The 11,148-nt window shown below is 37.2% G+C and overlaps 1 protein-coding gene across 1 annotated transcript; it reads right to left on the reverse strand.

Moving 5' to 3' along the window:
• Positions 1-7,493: 7,493 nt before the first annotated feature.
• On the reverse strand, positions 7,494-11,148 carry LOC116142340 (UDP-glycosyltransferase 79B9-like). The gene is made up of 3 exons (XM_031427769.1): positions 10,825-11,148; positions 10,434-10,621; positions 7,494-9,166 (listed from the first exon to the last, which is right to left on the reverse strand). The coding sequence occupies exons 1-3, from the start codon at positions 11,146-11,148 to the stop codon at positions 7,792-7,794; spliced, it is 1,887 nt and encodes a 628-aa protein (XP_031283629.1). The 3' UTR covers positions 7,494-7,791.

Genomic DNA, 11,148 nt, shown 5'->3' on the forward strand with positions numbered 1-11,148 from the left:
TTGCATTGAGTAGTTACATGTTTAACTGAACTTGTGATGGCTGAAATGCAAAATTATATCCGTGGCACTGACTGTTAAATGAGAAGGCTATTATATCTTTGTTATCTTTATTCAGATATTTAATAGCAAGGAAGAAAGATATTTTACCTACACCCACTTGAGACAATATTATATATAATCCAATTGGGTTTAATTTAATTAAATCAAAACCAAGTCCAATCTCACCTCACTAGATTTGTCTTTGTACCATTTATGAGAGAATATCATATATATAATTTAATCTTTACATCATGTTCTCCAGGCCCTCTTACACACCTCTTATACTTTATTCTTTTATTTGCTGGGGGAGAAACCCTTTTTCCCTTTTTATGTGTAAACAGCAAATTAACGCCCTTAGCATTGGCCATAAATTTACTTTTTGATTATGCTCATCACCAAGCTCAACTATAATCTTATGTCTCTCAAAATCTGAGATTTGAGGAGGGAAGAATCTCCTCCAACCGGATCTTTGCCCACTTACGACCACAAAAACTGCAAGGGGTTTTGAAGGATTAACTCCTTTTGATTAATTTATGAAGTAATTAAACACAAATTCTTTGGCTAGCTGAGCCAACTGCCAAGTTCATCACAAATTCTTAAGGTAAACGACTGGACATAAGAACAATGTAAAACATCTGATGACTTAACACATACACTACAAATTGAAACAACATAAATTTGTGAACTTGCTTATGCATTTAAGTTTTCTATTTCCCAGCTTCCAAAATAAATTGATGGTCTCGAACGAAACTATCAATCTTCTCATCTTGCCAATCCTTTGACGGATTAAATTTTTCAACTTAACATGATTGGTCTTCAATGAATTACCCAATTCACTGTTGTTGTCCGTTACAAACTTGATTGCTTTGCTCAAAGCTTCCTTCCCCATAATCCCGTCTTCTCCTCTCTCAACTTCTATTGCCACCTTCAATTCTTCTATCATTAATCTTGTACGCATAAATTGGTCACGAAGAATTGGAATGAGTAGTATTCGGCAATCACAAACCAAAGATTCCCACATGGAACCAAATCCACAGTGACTACGGTACCCATCCTCCTCCTACCCAACCTCTCCCACCAACTCTCTCTTCAAACCCCCTCAGGTAACGCTTCTTCGATGGTTGAACATCCTTCAGGTGGCCCACTTAACTCAAACCCCAACATCATCTCTTGGAGTTGTTCTTTTTGTAGAGTAATTTGGGTACCAAATGCACAATACATCACTGAATCTGGCTGAAACTTGTTCAGCCACTTATCCCATTTCTCTTCAAGCTGTGCAGCTGGTGTTTCAGGCTATACATGCCCTGTTAAGTGTTAACAACACAGGCTTTGAACACTGTTGTGAAAGATAGTCAGAATAAGCTCCCCCAGATTCTTGCAGGGCCGGCTCAAGGGGTAGGGCCCCCCAAAAATAGGGTAAAAAAGGGCCTAATTTTTTTTATTTTTGAATATATTACAAAAATGAAAGTAATGTATAATTTTTTACTCACGTTAGCTTAAGGCCCCCAAAAAAAGAAGTAAAAAAGGCTCAAATTTATTATAAACTTTGTATATATATTCTCACCCAAAATACGAAATAGCAAGTTTATACCTCTAATTTTATATATTCCAATTTACATCCCTAAATTAACACATTAAATTTATTTTAACAATGAAAGGCTAAAATGGTCATTTATATGTCTTAAATTACTCACCCTCAATTCAATCCCAAAATTCGATATTAACTTAAATCATCTTCACCCCTCTTTCGTCGCCGGCCGTTTGGAGCTGATTCCAGTCGATTTTCTCACCTAAGTGATCGGAATCATCACTTTATCATTTCCCAAGTGTTTTCCCACCTTGATAGCTCTTCATTTAACCAATTTTTGAAGAATCTTGCAACCCAACTCCACCACGCGCGACAACCATTTCTGGTCTTTTCAGCAAATACCCGGCGTTGTTGGCCTTCCCTAACACCACCATCTTCCTCCCCTCAGCCCTTTCACCAAAACCTCTATCATACCTTATCCGTTTACTCTGCAAATCGCCGACCACCGATACCTTTTGGGCCGCGACTTCTCAAGCCTTTTCCGATCAATCTTGGCATTGGAAATAACCCATTTTGCCACCCATCGCTTCTCCAACATCCGCTCTCCAAAACCCTCCACCAACCTGACCCCGTTAGCCCACCGGTTATCGTCCACCTCTCCTAGTGATTTTGCATCTCAAAAGGCAAGAAAAATAAATTTGAAATAATATTTTTAATATATATTTATATTATTAGAAAACCCTCAAAATAACTTCTGTCTAGGGTCACAAATGTTCCGAGCCTTGGATTCTTGACATTATCTGAAAGCAATTGCATGGCTTTCTTTCAAGCTGGAAGTTGACCGCTGGTAAAGGGAAACCATTGCACCGGTATCGTTTAGCCCAGCAATATGAGGGGCCTCATGGCGTTTTATCTTCACAGTAGTGGAAGGGTAGGCAGGCGGTAGTCGGATTCGCTCTTCCAAGGTAGTCTCCAGAGTAATTCTTCGACCTGGAGATGTTAAGAACGCAAATGAGCATGCATTAACCGCGGAACAGTTGATTGACTTGGTGCCTAATTGACGGGTTATTAATGGAATCCATCGTCCAAAATCGAAGAAGACAATGTATGGCCTCAGACTACTCAGAATGGTCTCAACTTGATCCCGAGTNCATCCAAAGTTTGACGAAATGGCAAGTTTGTATCTCTAGTTTCATATATTTTAATTTACACTCCTAAATTAACACATTGAATTTCTTTTAACAATGAAAGACTAAGATGGTCATTTACATGTCTCAAATTACTCACCCCCGATTCAATCCCAAACTTCAACATTCACATAAATCATCTCCACCCCTCTTTCGCGCGAGCCGTTTGGAGCTGATTTCGGTGAAATTTTTTCACCAAAATTGATCGAAACCATCACTTTATCATTCTCCAAGTGTTTTTTTAGCCTTGATAGCCCTCTATTTGGCCATTTTTTACGAATCTCGCAACCTACCTCCACCGCGTTCGACAGCCATTTCTAGCCTTTTCGGCATGTACTTGGCATCGTTGGCCTTCCCCAACACCACCATCTTCCTCCCCTCTGCCTCCTCACCAAAAACCTCTATCATACCTATCTGTTTACTCTGCCAATCACCGGCCAACGATACTTTTTGGGCTGTGACTTCTCAAGTCTTTTCCGATCAATCCTAGCATTGGAAATCACTCATTTCACCACCCATCACTTCTCTAGCATCTGTTCTCCAAAACCTCCCACCAACTTAACCCCGTTAGCCTGTTGGTCGTCGTCTACCTCTTCCAGTGATTTTGCATCTCAAAAGGTAAGAAAAATAAATTTGAAATAATTTTTTTAATATATGCTTATATTATTAGAAGACCCCCAAAATAACTTTTACCTAGAGTCATAAATATTTTTAAGACGACCCTACTTAGAACATTAGATTTATAAAGTATTTAATGGGATTTAAAGATTAATCAAGGTGTGCGTAGCCATTCAAATAAAAAAAAAAGGAGGAGCACTACCACCACAAGACATAACATTATAATAGAAAACAAATAATTTAAGAAAAATCTAATAAGTTTGATTTTTTTTATTTATTTATTATTTTTTATCATTTATTTTGATGAAAATTTTGTAAGATTTCTTTGTAGATCAGCAAACAATCTAAGGTGATCAGTAATACAAGAGGAGGCTTTGATATCAAGTTTATTTATGGTGTAAAAAATATATATACACCAAATTATAGATATGGAACAAATATTTTATTTTGTGAAAAAAGTCTACTTATTATTCTCTGAATAAATAATACAATATTTTTCAAAAAGAATTATGATCCTACTAACACGATGATGTGAGCTAAAAAACGATTAGAAAACCTAAACTACGTAGTGACTTAGACCAAATATAATAGGACGGTACATTAACATGGCTTAAGCCCAAATAAATAATAAAACTAACATGGCTTAAGCCTAAAATAATAATACATTTAACAGATCTTTTAGGCTTAAGCCATTATATTTACGGTATAATCTAAGTTTTAGTTTCATACCTCACAACACCAAGTTAGTGGATAATGTTTCTATTGAATAATGAATAATATTATGTATGCTAGCTATATAAAATTAATCGAGTCAACACCATTTTTGCAATCATTAACCAAAGATTCCTGCAACAGCCAAATCCATAGTAAAATACAGTGACTCAGAAAAACCGTGTTTTAGTATCAGTGTCTGCGGCACCCATCCTCCATGGATCCAACCTCTCTCCCAACTCTCTCTTAAAAACAATGCTTGTTCGATGGTTATCATCCTCAGGTGGCGTTAAAGCAACCAAGAACGGAAACCCACTTAACTCAAACCCCAACACCATCTCTTGGAATTGTTAATTTTGTTGGAATTTGGCTACCAAATACATAATCACCCCCTGAATCTGGCTGAAACTTGTTTGCCACTTATCCCATTTCTCTTCAAGCTGTGTAGCTGGTGTTTCAGGATACATGCCCTGTTAACAACGCAGGTTTGAATACTGTTGTGCAAGATAGTCAGAATAAGCTCCCTCAATTTCTTGCATGATCGAAAGCAATTGCATCACACCATTTCAAGCCGGTAGTTAACCGCACGTAAAAGAAAGCCCCTACACGGGGATTGTTTAGCTGGCAATATGAGGGGCCTCATTGAATTTATCTTCACAGTAGTGGAAGGGTAGCCAGGCGGTAGTCGGTTCACTCTTCAAGGTCGTCTCCCGAGTGATCAGACCTGGAGATGTTAAGAACGCAAATGAGCATGCATTAACCGCGGAATAGTACATTGACTTGGTGCCTAATTGACGGTTATTGAGGGAATCCATCGTCCAAAATCGAAGAAGACAATGTCTGGCCTCAGACTTCTTGATCAGAATGGTCGCAACTTGATCTCGAGGTTTGTCCATATATGGCAGAAGCAAGTAGTTCATGAAGAGGGAATGGTACATCGGAAGCAGTTTCAGCACCGGGAGGGAGACGACCAACATGGAGAATCACAAGAGGAAAGAAGTGTATAAATCTGGGCGGTGGTTGAGCTGTTGTAACTTGGGAGAGCTTGGGCAATAAGTAGGAGACTTTGTAACCTCTCTCCGCAAGATTGTTTAGAGGTGAAGGAAAGGAATGAAATGACGCAAGGCAAGCCGGGGGAACATCGCTAAATGAAGTTCTGAGGTGGCCATTTTTCTGCTTCAACTAAGTAATTTCAAGTTTACATGGAAAACGTTGGACTCTGGAGTAATTTGGCTTTATATTTCTCAAGAGTCAGATAATATTTTGGTGCAGTATTACGTGTATAACGTAAAATTGAGTTTAAGATCTTAATCATAGGAATGATTAAAATAAAAAAATCATTCATACAAATATTTAATTTGCTGTACCACTATTTCACATGATCATGTGATATTTAAATTTTATTCTAGATCGACTCAAAGCAATGATAAAGAAAATATTTAGGGTTAGTAACGCCCTTATTTTTGCTTTCCTTTTATAAGAGAAAAGGAAGGCTGCTATGAAATGATTTAAAACTATTAAGGTTGTTTGTAATAGTAAAGGGTTTATTTAAAAAAAAAAAAATCAAAAGATAGAGTGGAATGATATAAATTCAAGTCAAAGGGGTGTTTAGAAAGTAAAAGCAGTGAAGTTTCTTTGTAATTTTGCCAACATGTGTCATGTCATGCATGGGTCAGGGTTTAGTAATGTTTGAAACTTAATAGGTTGTTTGGAAGTAAGAGAATAAAGAAAGATAAGGTAGAGGAATAGAATGAATAAATCTCTGAATGAGGGGATATAATAACTATATTGGGGGTTAATTGAAATTTTATGCACAAAAACAAAACACCTTTCGGTGGAGAGACGAAAGAGGAGAAGGGAGAGATTTTGTATTGATTAAATACAATATTTATAAAGGAAGAAAGAGGAGAGTATAGAAAGGGAGAGAAGAGATGAAAAGAATCGGGAATGAGAGAGGAAAAGAAGAAAAGATTCAAAAGAAGAGATAAAAGGGAGAAGGAAATCTGAAAAAAATGAAAAGAAAAGAAAGAAAGGAGTTTGAGAGAAAATGAAGAAGGAAAGAGTGAGTGAATTATTTTAATACATATGATAAACATTTTTTTTCATTAATCAGGTTTAATTAGTTTATATTGATGGGTATTTTAATGGTATACAATGCATGCTTGCTTTAATATTTGAGTATTTCTTAGAGCAATGCTACGTTATCAAGGAGTGCATCGAATGACGTGACAAATCATAACTATGATTCATTATAAGTAATATTAATCAAGGCTACATCATTTGGTGTACAAATTTGATGTGTAACTTTTGAACTCTATCATTTTTCTTTTTCTTATTCAATGCAATTATGACGAGAAGAAATTAGAATACTTAAATATTGGGTGAGGTTGAGTGATTGAACATGGGAGTTAGTGAACATCCGTGGAATTTCTACAAATTATGAAAATATATTGCATAGAAATGGAAAGAAATATTTTAGTATGGTTTTCACTTAGGCCCTTAAGATGTTTCGATCTTGTGCACATAGAAAAGAACTATCACAAATCGCAAGGTATTGAACAAGCGGTCAAGAATGTTATTTTTTTCATTAATTTTTTGAGTTCAAACTTTGTATCTATTTATATATTTATGACTATCTTGAACTAGGGCGGGCTCAAGGGGGGCAGGTGAGGCACCTGCTAAGACCCCAAAAAATAGCGCCAAAAAGGGCCAAACTTTTATAAATTTTTTTAATATATTACAAAAAAAAAAAAGAAAAAAAAAAATATATATATATATAAATTTTTTATCTAGGCCATTTCAAGGGGCCTAAAAAAAACCGAAAAGGCCTAAATTTATTATTAACTTTTTACATATATTCCCACCTAAGCACCAATAAATCATACATGACATGTGTGGATAACTTTATTCTACTGAAAGTGATTTCTAACAAAAGCTCTTGTGAACCAGAAGTCACTGAAGGGAGGCTTCAGGGGTTTGCGGCTGAACACATTCAATCTCTCGGGGAGAGCTGAGATTATAGAACGAGGGTCTGCAGAGCATATTGTTCTTCCTGATACTTCATTGGATACAAATCTTCATGATTCTGTTGATAATCTGTCATAATTATTTTAAATGAACAGAATAGAAATAATCTTGGACAATGTAAGGAAAAAATATTGCAGAAGACAGAAAAATGATTTATACAGAGCAAAAAAACAGAGTATTATTTCAAGTCTATAATATGCTATTTCATTCAAAATATATAAATTCCAGGAAATAAGATTTTGTCCTTACACACCAATTGAGACAATACCATATATAATACAATCAAATCAAATCTCATATCAACTTCTCCGGCAGTCTTTGTAAGTAGTTTTCACCGCCCCATTTTCCAAATATATTCACAAATCATAATATTGTGTCTCCTTCTTTCACATCAATCCCCTAGTGGCCAAGTACCACCAAGCTCAAACACAATCTTGTGTTTCTCCTCTCAGAATCTGAGATTTGAAGGGAGAAGAATCTCCTCCAACGTCCGGGACTTTAGTTTGCGCACTTAAAAGATCACAAAAACTGCAAAGGGTTCAAAGAATTTCCCCATTTTATTAAATTATGAAACAATTCACTACAACTTCTTCGCCTAGCAGAGCCAAATTCATTATAAATTCTTGAGGTAAACAACATACATTTGTGAACTTGCTTATGCATGTAAGTTCCTGGAAATTTCTATTTCCCAGATTCCAATATAAATTGCAGATCTTGAACGAAAGTACCAATCTTCTCATCTTGCCAATGCTTGCTAGAAAAGATACTTTTAAATTTAACATGATTGTTCCTCACTGAATTACCCAATTCACTCTCCTTGTCCATTACTAAATTGATTGATTTGCTCAAACTTTCTTTCCCAATAATCCAGTCAACTCCTCTCTCCACTTCTATTGCCACCTTCAATTCTTGTACCATTAATCTTGCACCCATAACTTGGTCGGGCAGAAATGGAATCAGCACTATTTGGCAATCACTAACCAGAAATTCCCACATGGAGCCAAATCCACAGTGGCTCACAAAACACCCAACAGAAGGGTGTTTTAGTATCAGTGTCTGCGGTACCCATCCTCCATGAGCCCAACCTCTGTCACCAACTCTCTCTTTAAACCCCTCAGGTAATGCTTCTTCGATGGTTGAATATCCGTGAGGCGGCGTCAGGGCTACCAAGAATGGAGACCCACTTAACTCGAATCCCAACATTATCTCTTGAAATTGCTCTTTTTGTAGTGTAATTTGGCTACCGAATGCACAATACGCCACTGAACCTGCCTCAAACTTGTTTAGCCACTTATCCCATTTCTCTTCAAGCTGTGTAGCTGGAGTTTCCGGCAAAACAGGCCCGGTTAACAGCACAGGCTTTGAATACTGTTGTGCAATATAGTCACAGAAAGGTCCCTCGATTTCATTGCAAGTTCTCAATGCAATCACATCGCTCTCTTTCAAAATTTCAGTTAGCCGCAAGCAAAAGGAAGCGGCACGGGGGGGATCGTTTACCAGAACTATATGAGGGGCCTCATCGCGTTTTATTATCACAGTAGTAGAAGGGTAGCCAGGCGGCGGTTGGATTTGCTCATCCAAGGTAGTTTCCAGAGTAAGTCCTTTAGCTGGAACCATGGAGAACGCCATCGAGCATGCGTTAACCACGGAATAGTAGATTGACATGGAGCCTAATCGACGGGCTAATGATGGAATCCATCGCCCAAAATCGAAGAAGACAATGTCTGGCTTGAGATTGCCGAGTATGGTCTCAACTTGATCTTTAGTTTTGTCCATGGCAGAAATAAGTAGGTCATGAAGAGGGAACGGTACATCGGAAGCAGTTTCAGCACCAGGAGGGAGACCATCAACATGGGGAATCACAAGAGGAAAGAATTGTATAAGGTGTGGATGGTGGTTGAGTTGTTGTAGCTTTGGGAGAGCTCCTTTGGGCAATAAGTAGGAGACCTTGAGACCCCTCTCGGCAAGCTTGTTTGAGAGGTGAAGGAAAGGAATGAAATGGCCAAACGCAAACCAAGGATACATTGCTACATGAAGTTTTGAGGTGGCCATTGTTCTGCTTCAACCTTCAATGGAAAGCGTTTGGGCTATTATATTTATTTATTCAGCGGCTAGTAAGTTTTGAGGTGAAAAGAAGTTTTACTCGACAATTTGTGTCTTTTTTTAAATTGCGTCCGAGATTTATTATAATTTTAAAAACAATTAATCTAGGGTATTATTATATTTGGGCTTAACCCACCGTATAAGCTAGAGTTTCTAATTGTTTTTGTGTCAAAACAATATTTTACAAAAATCTTCATAGAAAGTGATGTGGTAAAAAATAAATAGTAAAATGAATATAATAAGTTTGACTTTTTATTTTATTTATTTTTTTTTATCATCCCATTTTATATGAAAATTTTTATAAGATTTCTTTGTAGGTCAACAACAAATCTAAGGTGATCAGTAATGAGCAAGAGGAGGCTTTGATATCAAGTTTATTTATGGTGTAAAAAATATATATACACACCAAATTATAGATATGGAACAAATATTTTTATTTTGTGAAAAATGTCTACTTTATTATCTCTGAATAAATAATACACATATCTTTCAAAAAGAATTATGATCCTACTAACATGATGATGTGAGACTAAAAAACGATTAGAAAACCTTAAACTATGTAGTGACTTAAGACCAAATATAATAGTATGGTACATTAACATGGCTTAAGCCCAAATATAATAATAAAATTAACATGGCTTAAGCCTAAATATAATAATACATTTAACAGATTCCTTTTAGGCTTAAGCCACTATATTTACGGTATAATCTAAGTTTTATTTTTTATACCTCACAACACCAAGTTAGTAGGATAATCGTTTCTATTGAATAATGAATAATATATATGTATGCTAGCTATTTCAGAGATAAGTTCTCTTTTTCATAAAAAAATTAATCGAGTCAACACCATTTTTGCAATCACTAACCAAAGATTCCTGCATACAGCCAAATCCATAGTAAAATCCACAGTGACTCAGAAAACACCGTGTTTTAGTATCAGTGTCTGCGGCACCCATCCTCCATGGATCCAACCTCTCTCCCCAACTCTCTCTTAAAAACAATGCTTGTTCGATGGTTATCATCCTTCAGGTGGCGTTAAAGCAACCAAGAACGGAAACCCACTTAACTCAAACCCCAACACCATCTCTTGGAATTGTTCATTTTGTTGAGTAATTTGGCTACCAAATACATAATACACCCCTGAATCTGGCTGAAACTTGTTTAGCCACTTATCCCATTTCTCTTCAAGCTGTGTAGGTGGTGTTTCAGGCTATACATGCCCTGTTAACAACGCAGGCTTTGAATACTGTTGTGCAAGATAGTCAGAATAAGCTCCCTCAATTTCTTGACATGATCTCAAAGCAATTGCATCACACCATTTCAAGCCGGTAGTTAACCGCACGTAAAAGAAAGCCCCTACACGGGGATTGTTTAGCCTGGCAATATGAGGGGCCTCATTGAATTTTATCTTCACAGTAGTGGAAGGGTAGCCAGGCGGTAGTCGGATTCACTCTTCCAAGGTCGTCTCCCGAGTGATCAGACCTGGAGATGTTAAGAACGCAAATGAGCATGCATTAACCGCGGAATAGTACATTGACTTGGTGCCTAATTGACGGCTTATTGAGGGAATCCATCGTCCAAAATCGAAGAAGACAATGTCTGGCCTCAGACTTCTTGATCAGAATGGTCGCAACTTGATCTCGAGGTTTGTCCATATATGGCAGAAGCAAGTAGTTCATGAAGAGGGAATGGTACATCGGAAGCAGTTTCAGCACCGGGAGGGAGACGACCAACATGGAGAATCACAAGAGGAAAGAAGTGTATAAATTCTGGGCGGTGGTTGAGCTGTTGTAACTTTGGGAGAGCTCCTTTGGGCAATAAGTAGGAGACTTTGTAACCTCTCTCCGCAAGATTGTTTAAGAGGTGAAGGAAAGGAATGAAATGACCGAAGGCAAGCCGGGGGAACATCGCTAAATGAAGTTCTGAGGTGGCCAT

This window comes from Pistacia vera, unplaced genomic scaffold (assembly GCF_008641045.1).
Source record: "Pistacia vera cultivar Batoury unplaced genomic scaffold, PisVer_v2 Contig407, whole genome shotgun sequence".
Taxonomy (NCBI): Eukaryota; Viridiplantae; Streptophyta; class Magnoliopsida; order Sapindales; family Anacardiaceae; genus Pistacia; species Pistacia vera.